At 54.9% G+C, this 19,999-nt stretch overlaps 1 protein-coding gene across 16 annotated transcripts in view; it reads right to left on the bottom strand.

Annotated features, from left to right (window-relative positions):
* Positions 1-19,999, bottom strand: part of PTPRS (protein tyrosine phosphatase receptor type S) — a 95,857-nt gene that overhangs the window by 39,190 nt on the left and 36,668 nt on the right. For 9 of the 16 annotated variants that reach the window (XM_038740621.1, XM_038740625.1, XM_038740623.1 and 6 more), the window contains exons 3-7: positions 17,570-17,715; positions 16,709-16,850; positions 9,694-9,882; positions 4,526-4,636; positions 2,031-2,042 (exon numbers count right to left, since the gene is read on the bottom strand). In XM_038740621.1, the coding sequence (XP_038596549.1) occupies positions 2,031-2,042; positions 4,526-4,636; positions 9,694-9,882; positions 16,709-16,850; positions 17,570-17,715 (600 nt within the window). The remainder of the gene's footprint in view (positions 1-2,030; positions 2,043-4,525; positions 4,637-9,693; positions 9,883-16,708; positions 16,851-17,569; positions 17,716-19,999) is intronic. The other 7 variants (XM_038740622.1, XM_038740627.1, XM_038740637.1 and 4 more) reach the window with 2 other exon arrangements.

The following is a 19,999-nucleotide window of genomic DNA, read 5'->3' as shown; positions in this document are numbered from 1 at the left end:
GAGGGGGGGGGGGCCCTGACCCATCTCCCTCTCCACCTGTCCAGGGCCCGGCACATACATATCCCAGCTGAGCCCAGAAGGGGAGGGAGCAGCATCAAAGGGGGGGGGGGGGGGGTTGCGGAGGGGTGGGGGGAGGGGCAGGGACGGGTCGGGGTGGGTGGGACATGGGAGAAAACATTTCAGGCTGTCCCCGCTCTTTGCTGCTTTTAGCCATCAAGGTTACTAGGGGCCAGCCAACCTTTATTTGGGGTTTAGGAAGTTTTCAGGTTTTCTTTTGAATTCTCTTTTTCCTCCCCCACCCTTCCTTCCATTTTTTGGAAGTGCTGAGCCTGCTAATTCAGAAAGGCACAGTTTCCATAGCACAATATTTCTAAGGTGGGGGAGCTGGGAGGGAGCTATGGGAGACTGAGACCAGGAAGAGAAAGAGAGAGACAGAGAGAGTGACAGACCAACAGACAGACAGACAGAGAAATCAATACCAGCCCTGATGATCTGAGCACTGAAAACTCAGCATCTTTATGAGAAAAACACACAGAGACAGAGAGGGACAGAAAGAGATACAGAGAGACGGTGTCAATATTGCACTGGATTTCTCCAAAAATCACACAGCTTTAATACCTGTTCCCGCAGAAAGCCATTGCTTATGGACTGGTCTAAGGAGGGCAGTGAGTTAGCGAGGGAGGGAGGGAGAGGGGGAGAGGAACCCCGCTCCCCCCCTTTCCCTCCCCCCCTCCCCTCAACCCCCTGGTCTCCAGGATGGCCCCTACAAACCTGCCAATCACAGCAAGAAAATCAGCTGGGGGTGCATAGAGGGAGTTTGGGGTTGGGGGGGATGAGAAGATGTGGGATAGTTGGGAAGGGATATAGGGAGAGAGTGGGGAAGGGAGAGGTGCAGGGGCAGAAACCAACTCCTTTCAAGAAGACCCACAATGACCCCAAAATGGACAAACTTTGGTCTCTAACAAACCCTCAGCCCGGACAGGAGCCCCTGCTCTCCCAGGGCCCAGAGGTTTAAACCTTTGACTGCAAATTCTATTTCGGAATAGTCTCGGGGGTGGGGGTGGGGGTGGGGGTGTGTGTGTGGGGGGGGGCGGCTCGGCAGACCAGGTTTTGAGGTCGGTAACTTTCCCTCTCTGACCCCCATCAGTCCCATCCCCAATCCCCAGTCCCCGCTTTCCCAGACAGACGTTACAGCTGTGTGACTCCTTCCCTTCTCCAGGACCAGGGTACCAATGGGGGGAAGTGAGGGGAGGGGGGGTGGGGGTGGGGTGCAGGAACACTGGCTTCTCACAATGCGTTTCGGGAAGTGACCACAGCACAGCATAACCCGGGAAACTGAAACAGGAAAAGCAAGGGAATCCGAACCCCTTCACAAAAAAAGAGATTGATCAAAAGCTATTTCAAAGTAATAAACCAACAAATTAAGAAAGAAACAAACAGAACGTAACCAAAGACACTCCAAAGAGTTGGAAACTCTTCCCCCCAACCCGGTCCCGCCCCACCAATTTGACGGAACAAATCAACCCAGAGAGGCATGCAGGGCAGGGTTTGGGTTAGGGAGAGGGGGAGCGGGCGGGTGGGTGGGGGTGGGGGGGGGGGGAAGGGCAGCAGTCAAACATTCTTCCATCATGCATCAGGCTCGGAATTGGGGGTGATGAAAAGGTGCAAGAAAGCCCTCAGCCACATTTCCAGGGGATGCAAAGACAGAGAGAGCGCGAGAGATAGATAGAGAGAGAGAGACAGAGAGACGGAGAGGGGGGCAGGGGACCCTCTCGTCTCCTTTCGGAAACCCACGAGCCAGCAGGGCCTCGCGCGTCTTAAAGATCTCCTTGGGCTTTTTGTGATTGTTTGGGGGGTGTTGGGGGCGGGGGGGGGAGAACGTTTCTCTCTCTCTTTTTTGTAAATTGATTTTTTTGTTCCGGGGGTGATGGGCGGGGGTGGGGGTGGGGGGCGTTTTGCCGTTGTTTCTCGTTCGAGGATGTAAAAATGGGGGGAAGAAAGCAAAAACAGGAGAAAAAGAACACACCAACCTTCTCGCAGCTCTGAGGGATGTTAGGGGGGTTGGATGCGGAACACAATGACATGAGGAGGAGAGAAAAAATAGGGGAAACACAGAGAGAGTAAAAAAAGGCCTTTCCCGAGGCTTCCCCCCCACCGCCCCCCCGCCCCCCCACCCCCATGGCTGCTTCCGTTTTTAACCAAAGGGAAAAGAAAATAGATATCAAAATCAAAATTAAAAGAATACAGCAACGACCTTGGATGCTGTGACCCCCACCCGCCATCCAACTAGTTTACTTTCTTCCCTGACAACTCTCCTCCTCCCACCTGCACCCCATCCCGGGCCCAGCCCCTCCCTAGGCCCTGCATGTCCAAGCTCCAGGAAAAGTTCCAGGGGTGGGAGGAGGTGCTGGGGACTTCAGCTTTCACACCCGCCCCCCACCCCCCAGCCCACGGGGGCTCGATGGGCCCCATCTGAGGTGGACGATACACTATGGAACTGGAGGAAGAGGCAGGAATTTGGAGAGCAGGCCCTCCCCTTCCTCTCCCCCAACCAAACACACCCAGAACTGCACCCAGTGGTGCCAGTTCTGTGAGGATGATGGGGGCTGATGCCCCCTCCTCTCCTGGCTCCCAGCTGGGTGGGTGGGGCGGGGGAAGAAGCCACAGTCCCAGCCCCGCAGCTGTCTGGGCCAGACTCCTGGCCTCAGTCCCTCTGGGATCCCACCAGACCCCAGAACTTCCAAGCGGGGCCAGAGAGAGACCCCAGATCCAGGATCTCCATCTCCAACACCCATTAGCTTCCACCCTGCCCCTGCCCTGCCCCCATCTCACCCACAAATCTGGAATATAAGAAGCATCTATGGCTGTGTTCCCACATAATTTTTGTTCCCCAAGTCTAAGTCCCACTGTTTGGCCAATCAGAGACCTTTCTTCTCAGGGACCTCAAGTTATACAAACCCTGTCCCCGTCCCCATCCAGTGGGGGTGGGGAGTGGGAAGGCAGGCAAGGCAGTGTCAGAAACTCACGGAACCCAAGAGTGGAACATTCACCACGATGGCTATCTTCTCATATGTGTGAATATGTGTGTGTGTGCTAGTGTGTGTTTGTACACCTTGAATTCTGTACCTTTCAGGAGTGCCCCCTTGTCTTCCCAATCCCCATACCTCCAGACCCCGTTTACTTTCAAATCAAACACACGAGGATGAAAATCAGAATAACACTGGAGGGAAAACAGCCCCCTCCCCACCAGAACTGAACTTCCCCACCTCCCCATCCCACCCTGGGAGAAGTCTGACCTCTGGCTAGCATAGTGGAAGGAGGGTGGGGTTTTGAGGGTTGGGAAGATGGGAGGTGAGGGTGGGGAGAGTAGAAAAAGATAGCCCCACCCTCCTCCCTCCCCATCCTCCCTCCCTCCCCACTGGCTCCTCATCCTAGTCCCAGCAGGCATAGGTATCCCCCCACCTACAAGCTTCCCCCCAAAAAACAAGTCCACAGAGTTTTCAAAAATGACCCCCCTCCCGCCCACGACCTCCCCAAAAGGAGAAATCATGCCGACAGCCACTGAACGCCAGACCTGGCCTCTGGCCGAACTCAAGTGTCCTGGTCTTGCTAAGACTGTGGCGAGGTGGGTGGGTGGGTGGGGGGGAAGAGAGGCACAAGGATGGGAAAAACGGGGATGGGGCAGGGGAGGAGCGGGAAAACAGCTGGGGAGGGATTGACTTTCCTCTACAAAGATAATTCAAACCCTGCTCTTGGACTGAGTGAGGAGGGACAGGTAAGGATAAGACATGGGGAGGGCACAACGGCAGGGCCAGGGAGCTGTGGGGGCGGCGGTATTGGTGGGGATCCCTGGTCTGGGTGCTTGGAGGATCTCCCAGAGCTGTGGTCTCCGGCAGAGTGGGGGGAGGAAGGAGGAAACAAGGAAAAAAGTGCTCAGGGGACAACACCCGGTACTAGCCCTCCCAACCCCCACTAGACCAGAGACACACACTATTGCAGTCAGGTCGGCCAAAGATTTGAACCTGGGGGTGGAGGGGGAGGATAGAAAAGCCAAGCCAGCAGAGACAACAGGGTTGAGGTAGAGGGAGGTCCCGTAGCCCAACACTCCCTGGAAAAGCTCTCGAGGGCATCAGACCCTCTCCCATTGGCTAGGGATAGGTTGGGGCCCCTCCCCACCCCCACCTCAGGAGCAATTTTATCCAGGAAGTTGGACCTCTCCCTGGGAGGCTGGGTGGGTCCCCAGGCCAGAGACAGGCAGCCATCTCCCTAGGAGGGTTGTTTCCGCACCTCCCCCAGAACCCCAAACACTGATCCTTTTCCTCTGTTCCAGGAAGGCCCAGCCCTGGACAAGGTCTCCGTCCCCCTTGCCAACCTGCCCCATTTGGGGAGGGCAGGAGGGAGCGAAGAAGAGTCAAGAGGAGAGAAGAGGAGGTGTCCCCCGGCCCGGCTCAGATTCTCCACGCTGGACCGGTAGCGGAAGGGCGACTAGGGAGGGCATATGGCTCTGAGCTGCTGCACTCCCTACCTCTCACGTAAAGGTTCGCGGGTGACGAGTAGCGGACCCCGGCGCTGTTACTAGCCACACACTCGTACTTCCCCTGGTCCGTCTCCTCACTGCTCTCAATCTGCAGGGCTCCTGGGGAAGTTGGTAAGAGACAGACATGGAGAAAGAGGGAGAGACAAAGAGAGAGAGAGAGAGAGAGAGAAAACGAGAAGTGGGGGTGTTATGGCAGAACTGGGCAACTGTAACCCCACCCCATCCCGCTCCAGACGCTGGGGGGAGGGGGAGGTTGCTGACTGGCATGGGAGGTGCCTGCACATTAGGGAAGGGAAGGGCAGGTAGCTGAGCACGGCCCTCGGTGAATGGGGCACAGGGTCTTCTCCGCCCCCGCCTGACCCCCAGGCGAGGCCCCAGCTCCCCACCGGCATGGTGGTCCTAGCTGGTGGGGTGGGGTGGGGGGGGTGCCAAGGAGGGTGGGCTAGCTGCAGTGAACAAGGGGAAGAGGTGGTTGTCAGGGTCAGCTTGGCTGGGGGCAAAACAGGAGCAGCGGCCCGGACTCCGAGGCCCCTGCTGCCCACCACCTGCCCCGGTCCCCACCAAGACCAGGGGAAAATACCAGTCCCTGTTTCCGGCTGGCGCCAAGTAGCCTGAAAAGGATGAGGACAGAGCCGAGCTCAGCGCCCTCCACCCTCCAGTGTCCCTCCCATATCGAAACCGTCCACCCTGCCCCCACCACCCCAGACCCGATCCTGGCATCGAGCGGGGGCTCAGCCAGCAGGTGGACTCTCACCCCGGTAGGAAACCAAAGGGGAGGGGTTCCCGACCAAGTCCTCCAACAGGTGCCAACACCGATCAGCCCGTCCAGAGCCACAGGGTGCAGCAGGCGCTGTGGCACCCACCATCCTTCCCCAACCCTGCCGCGATGCCAGCGGCTTGGTGCCCAATGAGTCCCTCCTGTGGCCTGGGGTGAGGAGGGAGCCAACTGAGCCCAAACTGAAGCCTTTGGGCCAACCTAGGCCTGGCACATGGCTCCAACTCCCTGCCTCCACCCCACCCACCCTACAGAGACACGACAGAAACACAGACAGCCACGTGGAGACAGAGCCGGGAACACAGTAGACGGGGCAGTGGAAATAAAGACAGAGGAAGGCACCAAGAGAGTAACTGGGGGCTGGAGAAGGGGGTGAGAAGGAGGGCATCTCTACTGGGTGGGGAAAGTGGTGGGTGGGTGAGTGAGTGTGGGACCTCTTACCTCGGATTGGGGTCCCTTCTGTAAGGGAAGCAGAGAGAGTTACGTGAAAGACAGATGGAAACTTGGGGACAGCAGGTTGGAAAAGGAGGGGGTGGTACTTTGGGTAGCCCTGTCCGGCCTCTGGCGGAGACCCGGGCTGGAGGGGACATCCTCGGAGGGGCAGGGGCACTCTGGGGGCTCCATGGCTATCCTGTCTCCCCATCTCACCCCCCAACCTTGTCCCCATTGCCATCGGAGTGGGGAGAGGAGGGAGAGAGAACAGAAGCTCAGAGACAGTGAGAGCCTTTCCCCAGGGCCCAAAGTGGAACCTGCCTGCATGCTACTAGCCAAGTTAGACTAGGGGTTGGGGGCTGGGAAGCAAGGAGGCTGAGAGGCAGAGGGACTTCTGCTCTGGTAGCCGCCCCCGCTCTCCCTCCCCTCTAGCCGAGGAAGCCCCCCCCCCCCCCAACTGACCCATCCTTCGGTGCCCCCTCTTGGGGTCCGATCCGTACTGGAGTACCCACTCGACGGGAAATCTATGAGCCCGGTCCTGAAGACAGCACAAAATCCACCAGATGCTCCCAGCTCTCCCTAGGCCCCATTTCCCCCTAGAGACTCCCATCTCCCACCCCTTGGGAGGGAGGCAGAGAGGGGCACCTCTAGGTCACCAGCTGGTGGGGCACTGTGTTGTTTCTGGGGAGGTGGGGCGGGGGGAGGCACGAAGGGGGTTATGGTATTTCTGGGTCACAGTCCATGTTTGCTGGGAGAGGTTATGTGGTTAGGCTAGGAAGTACTACTAGTTAGTTGGCATCTTGTTAACTGGTTAGGCGGTGGGGGACTGTCCGAGGGGAAAGTGGTTAGCGACAGGTTAGGGTCTCGTTCGGTTAATAAAGCAAGGAACTGAGGGGGATCATTTACAGGGACAATCTCTGCAGGGGAAGAGGGAGAGACATGGAGGGTTTGGGTGGGGGGGATGGGAGAGGAGACAAGAGATAGGGTTAGAGCTACACCACGGTGGTGGGGCGGGGGAGGGATACATCCCGCAGACTCAGAAAGAAGAACCAAAAATATAAGAGGAAAATCTGAAAATTTACCATCTGTGGGGGAATGTTGGCACAGAAGAAGGGATGGCCTTCTTCCCCTGAGGTCACTGCAGCCTGAACCCTGCCTGACCAACAATCCATGGGATGGACAGAGAGTTGGCTGGATAGTGAACAGCCAGACTCCAGGAACATCAGGAGGTGGCGGGGGGCGGGGGGGGAGTGGTAGAAGGGCAAACACCCCGACCTCCACACTGCTGACTCCCATCTCTGTGGCTGGTCTCAAAGAGGGAGTGGGGAGCAGGGGAAGGATGGAGAGACAGACAAGGGCTGGGGGAGGGAAGGAGGGAGGGAAATTCAAGAAGGGCAGGAGCACTCTGGGGGACACAGATGGTAGATTTTCAGGGTGGAGTTTCACATCTAACCATCTAACTTCCATGCTCACCCCCAGGGGCATGGAGGGGACAGAGAGAGGAAGTGTCCCCTGGGGCCTAAGGGGTAGTGGGGGGGGGGGGGGGCGCAGAGAGACAGCTTCCTACTTCACCAAGGGTCAGCGATCTTGAGGAACACCCCCATTCCCCCTCTCCAAGAGGAGAGAGGTGGGTGGGGTTGGCAGTCTAGTGGGGACCGTTCCCTCCCCCCGGGGACCTGCAACCCAGTGAGCAACTGAATCAGCCCAACATGGGGGATCCCAGGGGAAGGGAAGGAGCGGGCCTCCCCCGACTAGGCCCTCATTTCCTCTTCTCCCACGCCCTTCTGCTTCACCCTCACACTTAGATTTGCACTCTTCAGTCACCTTTGTCTCAGTCCCAAAGCATTATGTCTATATTCATAATTTATTTACTCATATTAATGTCTATCTCCCCCTTTAGACTGTAAGCTCCTTGTGGACAGGGAAAGTATCTACCAACTCTGTTATACTGTACTCTCCCAAGTGCTAGTGCAGTGCTCTGCACACAGTAAGTGCTCAATAAATACCACTGATTGATTGATCTGACTGGAGCTTGTCCGGGGACTGGGCTTGAGGGTTCATAGGGAGGAGCTTAGAACAGTGCTTGGCACATAGTAAGTGCTTAACAAATACCATTATTATTATTATTAGAGGAGCGCTTCCTCCTGGGCCCCTGAGGGAGGAGATGGGTGGAGTATTCTCAGATGGCCCTGGACTCTCGAACTCCAGCCCTTCAAGTGGCTTCCCTGACATTTCTGCCTCCCCCGATTCCCCAGTCCCACCTGGGCCGCCCACCTCCCAGCTCCTGACCCCGGTAGATGTGAAACTCCAGCAGCTCCTGGGGGAGGGGAGATGTGAACGTGGCTCCTCCCCACTCCTGAAGGGATGGGGTGGGGGAGCCCCCGAGGGAGGGCAGCCGTTTCAGAAAGGACCGGTGTCCTGGCCGGGGGGTTAGTACCGAGACCACGTCACATGCCGTTCGGAGAAGCCGTTAAGGTTATTAGTTTCAGGGCCAGGGCACTGTTTAGTTGGGAATCAAACGCACTTACCAAAGGTCTCTGAGCGTTTACAATAGTGGAACAAGAGAGAAAACAACACATGTGATCAGCGGGTTATTTGGGAGAGCGCACGCAGATCAGCCTCACGGGCTGGGGCTGGGGGAGAGAAGGAGTGAAGACTCCAGATTGGGCCCCCCCTCCACGCCCCCACCTCCTTCCTTCTCAGGTCTTCCCAATTAGTGGTTCTGAGATGGGAGGGGTTGGGGGCTAGGCCCTACAGTGACCTGATATGTGTTCAAGGAGGAAAGGTGGGGGAGACGGAGGTAGTGACAGTCAGACGGAGAGCAGAGGGAGACAGAGAGACAGAGAGAGAGAGAGAGAGAGAGAGAGAGAGAGAGAGAGAGAGAGAGAAAGAGAGAGAGAGAGAGAGAGAGAGAAAGAGAGAGAGAGAGATAGAGATAGATAGATATCGGGGGAAAGAGAAGCAGAGATAGACACACAAGGGAAAGCAGAAACAGAGAGAAACAAAGAGATTGAGAGATAGTGTACATATAAACACATACATCCAGACATGCACCGACTGAGACACACTCAGGACAGATGCACATTCAGAGGAACAGAGATGGCAGACACCCCAAAAGGGAAAAAGAGTAAAGATGATTCCATAGAGATACTGAACAGAGAGACACCCACATAGACACACAGAGACTGCCCCCCGCCCCAGCCCACCAGGTGTTCTCACATTCTCTCTCCCTCCCTCCCTCCCAAGAAAAGAAAGAGGTAGAGGAGGGCACCACAGAGGTGGAGAGATCTTGGTTTTCCTACTACATCAGATGATTGAAAGAGATCATGGGTATGGTCTGGTCACAGGAACATTCAACAGTCAAAACTACATGTAACGACCCCACAGGGATCAAGGGGCAGTGCACACGCGTGCGCGCACACACACACACATTCTCTCTTGCTCTCTCAAACCGGGAAATTAGGGGTAGAAGTGACGGCCACAGACAGAAACGTGACAAAACCTAAGCCTTGCCTTCCCCTCCCAACACTGCTGCTGTCCAACACAGCTATGTCCCGGAGACAGATAGACAGACAGGCAGACTGAATTCCCCCACGCCTCCAACTTCTTACAAATGCTGCTCCGGCTCAGACGAAGAGCCTGGCCACAGGGACACGGCCTTGGAAATGTCCGGTTGGTTTTCGGGCATCAAGATTCAGCCTCATGGTCTCCCCCAACCCCACCCCAGCCCGATCCGTAGCCTCCTGGCCCAGAATCTTAGAGCCCCTAAGACTCCTCAGCCCTCTCCCCCAAACCAACTGTCCCCTCCCCCAGCCACCCACTAGGGCTCCAATGAACCCTGGGGACCCTTCAAGGTTGGTGGGGGGGGGGGGGGTCCCCACATACTCCCACCCAGCCTCCCATCTCCCCACCCTGGGAGTGTCTGCCAGAAGCATCCTGGCGCCCTTACCCGATCGCAGTTGCTTGATCCTCCCATTGCTGGCACTGGGGTCCACGGGGAGGAAGTCTTTGAACCAGGTGATCTCGGGGTCTGGATTGCCACTGGCCGCACAGAGCATGGTAGCGGTCCGGGTACGCTCGACCACCTTGAGCTGGGGCCCCATGTCGATGTTAGGGAAGCCGGAGGGCAGTTGGTCCTCTGTGGGGAAATGGTAGGGGGCTGAGGTGGGTCAGTGGAAACCACAGGTGAGGAGCTCTGCAGCTGGCCCCCAATGGGACACTTACAGAAGACCACCCAGGGCCAGACGCCAGGGCTAGGGGTTGCAGCAGAAGTGTGGGGGTTGGAGGGTGGCTGGACCTGCCCTTCCTTCCTAAACCGCTTGGCTCCGCTGGGGCAAAAGACTAAAGTACTGCCCAACTGGGAGAGAGAATATCTCAATCAGGGCTAAAGGCTGGCGCCAGCTGGCAAAAAAATCAATCGCCTCCACTTCCATCTGGGGGCCAGGAAGACTGAGCAGACTCTATGCCGGGTCAGGTCCACCATCTGTCCGACCTGGGACTCTGTCTCTGACAGGGGCACCAGGAAGCTTGGAGGGACAGGGTAACTGTTGTCCTCCTGGGCCCCCATCTTCATGGTAAGTAATGGGCCACCATCAATCTTTCCCCTCTCCCCACCTGACTTCTCTCCTTTGGCCTTTCTCTGCCACCCCCTTCCCCCCTCCACCCACCAACCACCCACTGTGCCTCCCCTCATCATCCTCATCCATCATATTTATGGAGTGCCTATGGTGGGCAGAACACTGTATTAAGCGCTTAGGAGAGCACAGCAGGAATTAGCGTTCTCCACGAGCTCAAAATCTAGCGGGGAGTATGGAGACCAAAATACCTTACAGACAGGAGGAAGAAGGACAAAGGCATACAGGGAGCAGCATGGCCTGGTGGAAAGAGCCCGGGCCTGGGAGTCGGAGGACCTGGGTTTTAATCCTGGCTCTCTTATTTGTCTGCTGTGTGACCTTGGGCAAGTCAGTTCACTTCTCTGGGCCTCAGTTACCTCATTTATTACTCTATTTTATTAATGATGTGTATATAGCTATAATTCTATTTATCTATTCTGATGGTATTGACACCTCTCTACTTGTTTTGTTTTATTGTCTGTCTCCCCCTTCTAGACTTTGAGCCCATTGTTGGGTAGGGACCGTCTCTGTATGTTGCCGATTTGTACTTTCCAAGCGCTCAGTACAGTGCTCTGCACACAGTAAGCGCTCAATAAATACGATTGAATGAATGAATGAATAAAGGTCGTTGTGATGACTCAAATGTGTAGAAGGTGGGGCAGTTAATGGAGGCGGGGATGAGGCCATTGAGAAGCAGCGTAGCCTAGTGGATAGAGCATGGGCCTGGGTTCTAATCCCAGCTCTGCCACTTGTCTGCTATGTGACCTTGGGCAAGTCACTTCACTTCTCTGGGCCTGTTACCTCATCTGAAAAATGAGGATGAGGACTGTGAGAGCCCCATGTGGTTCGTGAACTGTGTCCAACCTGATTAGCTTGCATCTACCAGCATTTAGCACAGGGCCTGGCACATAGTAAGCACTTAAAAAATACCATAAAAAAGAGAAAGTCGGTGGGGAAGGCCTCCCGGAGGATGCGTAATCTCAGAAGAGCTTTGAAGATGGAGAGAGTCTGGGGAGTGGGTCTGTCAAATTTGAAGGAAGGACGAGTTCCAGACAGGGGCTAGAAAATGAGCATGAGGTCAGCCACAGGAGAGACGAGAATGAGGTCCAGGGAGTAGGTTGACATGAGATGAATGGCGAGTGTGAACTGGGGTATGTAATGGGAGAAGAGAATGGATGAGAAGAAGGGAGCACTCTAGCTGACTGATTGCCAGAAAGCCAATGGTCAGGAGCTTCTGCCCGTCTTATATTGTGGGTGTCTCTGGATAAGTCTACCTCTCTACCTGTGCCTTCACATCATTTCTCCTTCGAAGTCTCATTAGACCACTCAGTCTATCCATCCCAGGACTCTGCTTCTGATAGCAGCCCCAAAATGCTCAGAGGAACTGTGTAATGGTGACCCTCCTGGATGCCCCCCCAACCTTTCAGGGTTAGGTACAGACCATCCACCACCCTTGACTTACCCCCATTTCACCTGTGACTTTCCCTCTAGTGACCCATTAGGGACTGCTCATCTGTGGCACTTCCCCAACCTCTCCTGAACCCATGGAGACCCCCAATTGTTCTATTTCTCTATCTCTCTCCTCAGATTTTGTACTCAGATCATCCAAGAGCCACTGCTTCCTCCACCACCACCAACATCACCACCATAGCCTCGCTCACCCTGGGTCTTGCCAATGAGACCCAAGAGCTTCTAAGGGGGGGTTGGGGAGATCCCATACTGGTTCTCTCTGACCTATTTGCCCTTGTTTGTCCGACTGCTTGCCCTTTCCAAGCCCCATTACCCATGTGACCCACCCACAATGGCTCTCAAATGAAAATTCATACCTCCACCCAAAGAAACACACCCAGCCAGGCCCCAGCCTTCCCAACTAAAACCCCATGGGTGAAGATGCTGGAGGTATTTTGCGGGGGGGTCCTTCCATACCCAGATATTATAATAATGATGATGATGATGATAAAAATAATAATAATATTTATTCAGTGCTTACTCTGTTCCAAGCACTGTGCTAAGTGCTGGGAGAGATACAGGATCATCAGGTTGGACACAGTCTCTTAGTTCAGGGATCTTAGCTTTTAAGCTGTCCAGGGGCAGGGACCGTGTCTTTCTCCTTTGATTCCATCGGCATACGCTTCCAAATGCCAAGTACACAGCAGGCACTCAATCAATGCTGATGATGAACAATTCACCCCTCCCCTCCAAGCCCAGCGCCCAACATACCTCTCTAGAGTCAGTGCAAAGGAAAAGGCAGGCTCAGCCTCCTGCTACATCACCATCAGGGACCGGTCCCAAAGGAAACATTCATCCTAAGCTTGGTGCGGGGGAAGGGGGAGAGTGGCAGGGGTGCATCTCTAAGCAGAGTGGAAGGAGGGGGAAGGGTAGAGGGGTTGTGAGCAAGAGTAGGCGCTGCCTCTGTTACTCTCTGGCTGTTAGTGGAATATGCCCTTTGGGACGTGCAGGGAGAAGGGAGGAGGAGGCCACCGAAGGCCTGGGCAAGGGGGTAGTGAGGGGAGAGGGAATTGGGGAAGGAGGAGGGGAGCAGAGCAGCGGGTGCAGGTGAGAGTGGATGTTTCACCCCCCCAAGGGTTCTCTGCAGCTCCTATTGGCTGCTGGTGATATCACTCGGGAATCCCACGGGGGCCAGCCGAGGGAAGAGCTCTGCTCTCTTCTACCTCTCCTGCATTTGCTTCCTGAACCAATTAATCCACTGAGAGCGGGTGAGGCAGCACCAGTGAGGTGGGTGTTGGGGGGAGAGAATAACTTTCTCTCTCTCTCTCTCTCTCTCTCTCTCTCTCTCGCGCGCGCGCGCACGCGCGCGCGTGTGTGTGTGTGTGTGTGTGTGTGTATGCGCGCGAGTGTTGGAGGAGGTCTCATACAACTATTATTACCGGGTGTTTCTAATTAAACAAAAATGTTAATCTTGCAGCACGTTGTGCGGAATTCCTCTGAGTTTAATTAAAACGACTGCGGCTTGAGGCGTGATCAGATTCAGGGATCGGCTCGGCCAGGAGCCTCACACCACACGCACCATGATTTCAAACCCTCCTGTTGCCCATGGCTGATTCCTGTCTCAATATAGGCCCCTCCACCCTACTCCCCACCAAGTTTCTCTGGGCACCAAAGAACCAAGTTTGGTGGGGTGGGGTGGGGGGCGTGACCTCATCTCCTGAGGACATTGCTCCATCATGCTGAGAAAGGGGAGTGTCTGGGGGAGACCTCAAGACCATCAGAGGCCTGAGAAGCTCAAGGCTTCTCTCTCTGCCTCTGTCTCTCTGTCTCTCTCTCTGGATCTCACTGTGTCCCTGCTTTGTTTCTGTTTGTCACTCCATCTGCCCTTGCCTATCTCTTTGTGTGTCAGTCCATTTGCGTGCAAATGCGCATGTGTATGTGTGTGTGTCTTTCTCTCTTTGATGCATTGCATGCTCCACCCCAACCCTGCCCTTGTCTTTTTGGCCCATGCCCTCCCTCTTCCTCTCACTGTCACTCTGTGCTGTCTCTACTCTCACCAAGATCTGCTTCTCTGAGTCTGGGTCTTTCTCTGATCCTGCCTTCTTTGTCCCTGCTTTGTCTTTGTCTGTTTCTCTCATTGTCTCTCCGCCCCTGTGACTCTGTTTATGTATGTGTGCCCCTGTCTCTCTCTCTTCCCAAGCCTGCCTCTGTTCCTGATTTGTCCCTGAGAGTCTGTCTGTCTGTCTTTTCATTGCTTAAGAAGGTCTTGGTTGACTGGGATAATGAGCTGCACTGGAAATAGGAAAGGAAGGCAGGAGGTAGGGAAATGGGGCAGCTGCTGGCTCTGGAGCTGGTGAAAGAGGAAAGGCAGAGAGGCTGGTGGTGAAAAGGGGTCTAGACGTGACATTTTGGGGGGGAGGGCTACCTCACTACTCTCCCCTTCTCTCTTGTTCCTGGGGCAGATTGATTCAGAAGGGGAGGAGGGCAGCTTCTAAGGGTTGGAAGGTCTCTCTGCCTCCACCTTTCTGTTTCCCCTTCTCTGGGTCTTTGGCTCTCAGAGAGTTGCTCTTTTCTTCTCTCTCATCCCTGAAACTCTCTTCCCTACTACAACCCAGCCTGCACACACCGCTTCCCTAGCGCCAACCTACTCTCTGTACCTCGATCTATCGATCTCACCACTGACCCCTTGCCCACATCCGCCCTCTGGCCTAGAACTCCCCCTCTCCCGCCTCATGGCTGAGAGGCCACCACTCTCCCCACCTTCAAAACCCTCTTAAAATCACAACTCCTCCAAGAAGCATTCCCTGACTTGGCCCTTTATTTCCCCTACCCCTCCTCCTCTCTGCATCAACTATGCACTTGACTGTGAACCCTTTAAGCATTTTGATGTTATGTCCCTCTGGGTTTGGACAGCTCATGTCTTATCCCAAGGGGTACACAGAGTTGGGGGCTTTCTGGGTACAAGACCCCTGGAGGAGGTTGTCCTTCCTCCTGTCCTCAAACCACTCCCTAAATCATGTTGGTGTTGTCTACTGGCCCAGGGCAAATAGTCCCAGTGCTAGGCACCCATGCACAGGTCTGTTCCCATCTCATTCCCCCCCCAACACCCAATATAAATCTGCAAACACTCAAGCTCCCTTGGGCTGAGACAGCTGAGACAAGTAGGGAGGGTGGGAAAAGAGAGAATAAAGACAAAGAGGAAGGGGAAGAGAAGGAAAACGGTGGAACAGAGAAGGACAGGAAACGAGGAAGGAGAAACAGTGTGGTCTAGTGGAAAGAGCCTGAGGTTGGGGGGAGGAGGGCCTGGGTTCTAATTCTGGCTTTGCCCCATGTCTGTTGTGTGACGTTGGCCAAGTCACTTCACTTCCCTGTGTCTTGGTTTCCTCATCTGTAAAAATGGGAATTCAATACCTCTTCTCCCTCCCCCTTGGACTGCAAGCCTCGTGGGGGACAGGGACTGTGTCCAACCTGATGCTCTTGTATCTATCTCAATGCTTAGTACAGTGCTTGGTAAATATATGAAAAAACACCACAATTATTATTATTACTATTAGAGGGAAGGGAAGGAGGAGGAACTAGAGAGAGGCAATGGCAGCGGTTGCCTTGACTCTGGCCCTGATCTGTATTTTTCTCAGATTCTCTCTCAGACTTTGGTGACAAACAGAATCAGAATTAGTTTTTTTTAACCTCTCTCAGTTCTCTCCACAGGATGTGAAGAACCCAGGGAAAGGCCTGACGGAGACTAACCACCCAGAACCCGTGTTCCCTCTGCCCTGACACACACACACACATATATCTATATCTATCTATCTATCTAGCTATCTATATCTATATATCTATATCTATATATATACCAGAGGTGTGAATACATGTAGATGGGGGTGTAGGAGGTAGGAGGGAAGGACAAAATTGCTAGATAGAGTTGACGGCTCTTTCCGTTTCTTCACTTCCTACCTTCCAAGCAGATGGCTGATTTCCATGCGGCCTGAAGAATTCACTACACCTGACAACCCTCCCAGGCATCTACGGATTTTACTCCGCTCCTCAGCGATTATGTACCTACGTCTATTTTTATTTGTAGATTCAATTATTCATTGAGCTATTTCATCCTGAGAGAGTTGCACTACTTCCTGCTATAGCCTTGTCTCTTCCGCCTGTTCCCTCTATTTGGCAATCATTTTTGTCTGTTTCCATTACGCTGTGAGCTCCTTGAGGACAAGGACCAGGTCAACACTTCCCACGCGGCAGAGCTCAATAAACCCCACCAACTGATTGTGAGGGGGTGGCTCAGTGTAAGCTGAGTTCCAGTGAGGAGGGAACTGGACTGGTGTGGGCGGGGGAGGACAGGACGTGGGAGGATGAAACAGGACTGGCTGGAGTGAGGCAGGGTGATTCCCAAAGGGGGAAAAGGGGCTATTGAGGAGAAGGTGAAGCGGGTCACGCGGTACACCTTCGACAGATGGATGCCCAGGAGGGCCACCATCACACGGTCCCTCTGAGCCCTCCGCTGCCACATACTGGAGACGGAGTCTGGGACTGGATGGGCCAGGATGACTGTCACTGCCTGGTTTGCATCACCCCCTAATGATAATAATGGTAGCTGTGGTATTTGTTAAGTGCTTACTATGTGCCGCACACTGTGCTAAGCACTGGGGTAGACACAAATTACCAGGTCGGACACAGTCCCTGTCTCCCACAAGGCTCACAGTCTAAGTAGGAGGAACAGCAGGCACTGATTACTCATTTATATATGAGGAAACTGAGGCCCAAAGAAATTAAGTGACTTGCCCAATGTCCTGCAGCAGGCCAATGGCGGAGCCAGGACTCGAACCTCTAGGCCATGCTGCGTCTCTGTGGGAGGGTAGGGGAACCCCAGCTGTGCTGACCATCAGGACCCCGTACCTCGGAGCACGGTGAGCTTGGCGTGGACGGTGATCTCCCCAACAGGGTTTTGGGCCACACACTCGTACACATTCTCGTCCCGTGGCGTTCGAAGTGGCTGGATTCGCAGCACGGCACCTGCACTCTCGTCAAATTCGATGGTCTGTGATGGAGGGATAGGGGCAGTGGGCAGGGGGTTAGACAGGAGAGGAGAGAAAGTCTTCCCTTTCAGTCCTGTTGGGGCTGTGAGGGCAACTCTTCTTTCCCTCTCTGCCCGAAGCCCCTGGCACCCCCACCCACTGGCCTGACGGGAAATCCTGCCAACCTGTGATCCCCCAGTGTCCTGGGGTTCGCGGAGGCAAGAGACAACATGGTTTCCCCTGTCCAGCCCCTGGGGGATAGAAACTCAACACTCTTAAGTGCCACCCAGGCACTGGGAGGGTAGGAGCAGAAAGGAGGAGGGGCATTTGGGAGAGGAGCCAGAAGGATGGGATGGACAAGTTGGGCAGAGCTAACGGAGGCCAGAGAGCCCAGATCTGGGGTTTTTCTGGATCTGGGGTCTCTCTGGCCCTGCTCGGGAGTTCCGGGATCTTGTCGGACCTTGGGGGAGACATGCTGGGAGTCGGTGGGGGCTTCATTCCCCCTTCCCCCACCCAAAGCTGGGAAGTGGGGAGAGTGGAGGGGAACCAGATCCAATCCTGCCCTGACTAGAGCTGGCACAAATCAGGGACAGGAAGAGCACCCTGGCCACAGGGGCCACCCTATTTCAGACTAGGGAATGGGGCTGAATTTGGGGGCTCTCAGGCATCTGTGGCCTGAGGTGGTGAAAGTGGCGGCACCTCAGAGATGGAAGAAGTGGAGGTGTCAAAGGCACGGACTTACCTCAAACCGTTGCGAATTAACCTTCTTGCCCTTCTTGTTCCAGGTAACCCGTGGCTTGGGGTCACCCGTGGCCTGGCACACGAAGGAAGCCACGCCACCCGACACGCCAATCTGGTCCTTTGGCTCCTTGATGAATCTTGGGAGTTCTGCATGGGGAGAAGTGGAACATGTCGGAGAGTGGCGAGGCTTGTGGAGGGGCAACTTGGAAAAAGGGTCGAGGGTGGGAGTCACATGGAAGAGGGAGGAACTGGGACCAGGGTGCCTGGGGCCTGCTGTTGCCTGACCAAGGGCTGATGGGTGAGTGGCATGTGAACTACTCCTGGAAGCTAACACTCTCTCTCTCTCTATGTGGGTCAGTCTCTTCTCTCTGAATCTGCCTCTCTCATCTCTCTGGGTTTCTGCCTTTCTCTGTGTACTTATCTTGGTCTCTCCGGAGATATCTATGTCACTGTCCCTCTTTGTGACATTGATTTTCTCACCTGTTGTGTATCAGCCCAATTCCATGTCTCTATTTCTCTGCGTGTCTTGTGAGTTCATTCTGTGTCTTTGCCTCACGTGCGCACACATGTGTGTATGTATGTGTGTATCTTTCCCCTAGGAGAGCCCTACCCTTCCTAGGTGGGGAGGGGGGTGGGAAAGTAACAAAAACCCTAACACCATCCACCCCACTCCCCCCAGGACTCTGCAGCCCCTAGGAGAAATAAAACCTTTTGCTAGAATTACCCCAACCCCAGCGCAATCTGTCTGGCTCCAGTGGGTAGAAACACACCCCAGAACGATCCTTCAGGTGGTTGCTGTTCAAAGGAGCCTACTCAGGAGATGGGGGAATCCCTGAGGTGGATCATGGCTGCCACCCACTCTGTTTCCTCCTCTGCCCCTAGGCCGGAGATCAGGCATTCTCCCTGCAGACAGTCTGCCATGCTTGGGCCACATTATCTGCTGTTTCTCCCGGGAGATGCTCAGAGCCAGGAAATGCCAGTGTTGCGGGCTGCAGTGGGAATCTTTGAGGAAGATAACCCAGCTCCCGCCTGGTTCTATCTCAGGGGTGGTGCAGGGGACACATAGGTGAAGAGGGAGGGAGGAAGGGAAGGAAGGGAAAGAAGGGAGGTTCCGGCTAGTTTGGATTCTTGAAAGGTGCAAATTTTGGTGTGTTCGTCTCCCCTTGAAGATTGAAAATTCTGTCTTCAGGGTTGGGGGTGGGGGCCTGTCATCTTCACCATATGTCCTGCTACTGCTGTGCTCTCCCAAGCACTCAGTATAGTGCCCATCAATCATTGGTATTTACTGAGTGGTTGCTGTGAGCCCAGCACTGTACTAAGCAGTTGGGAGAATACAATAATGTTAGTAGACATGGTCCTCACCCTCGAGGAGCCTGCAATCCGGTGGAGGTGCTCAATAAATGCCATCCACTAACAGCTGCTTTGAGCCTATTCCCGAACACCTAATATACCACTATGCACAAAATCGATGCTCGGCAAACATTAGCAATAATAATCAAGTTAGAAATAACACAAATGAGGCCCAAGGTGGTGGGAAGGGTGTGTTGAAGAGGCTGGCTGGCAAGATAGGTGTGAAAATGCATCAAGATTCCTCTGAGTGGTGTCATCTGGAGAAAAGGAGGAGGGAGGGAGTGAGGAGGAAGAAAGAGGAAAGAAAGAGCAAGGAGAGGTGGCGGGGAGGGGAACAGAGGGCAAGAGGGAGAAGGGAGGAGAGAGGGCGGTACAGACAGTGCCCGCTGCCCCTGCGTCATCCTGGGTCAAACTCATGATTCACATTGTGTCCATCAGCCTAGGACTCTGCTTTCTCTGACAGCAGCACTGGAACATTTGGAGGAACAGTGGGACCGTGGCCCCCGGATCCTTGTGGTCAGCCACGGACCAACTAACACCTTAAACTGTCCCCTCTGCATCCCTGACTTTCCCTCTAGTGACCCAGCATGGGGCACTTACCCACAGATTTACCCAAGCCCCCCATGAACCTGCTGACGTTTTCCGCTGCACAGCTTCCCAGGATGGCGAATGCCACCTGCTCATCCCACCCCAGGTGAAGAATTGTTTCCTTTGGTTTGATTCCCCGCTCCAATGGGTGCCCCCTTGTCCTGGGGCTGGGGAATTGGAAGGGATGACAATTCCATGGGTGCCCTGTTCACCTCCCTTCCTGCGTCTGAGTCCTCAGCCCTTGGAGTTGGCACCTGCTCTCATGCTGCTACTCATGCCCTAGGGGAGAGAAGGTTTTCTGTCACGCTTTCCTCCAGGCTGGTGGATGGCCCCATTTGGGCCGGGAGATCACGTCCCTGACCAGGGGTGGGTTTGAGAAGCTGTGTGCTTGGCCGCCACCCCACCTTGGGCCGGGTGCAGAGAGAGTCGGTCCTCTCCTGGGCTGAGGGGTCTGTTTCGGGTGGGGCCCACGGCCGGTTCCTAGTCGGCCTTG

Source organism: Tachyglossus aculeatus, chromosome X1, assembly GCF_015852505.1.
Source record: "Tachyglossus aculeatus isolate mTacAcu1 chromosome X1, mTacAcu1.pri, whole genome shotgun sequence".
NCBI classification, from domain to species: Eukaryota; Metazoa; Chordata; class Mammalia; order Monotremata; family Tachyglossidae; genus Tachyglossus; species Tachyglossus aculeatus.
Note: the sequence above shows the minus strand (reverse complement) of the source record. Positions and strands in the feature narration are given on the sequence as shown.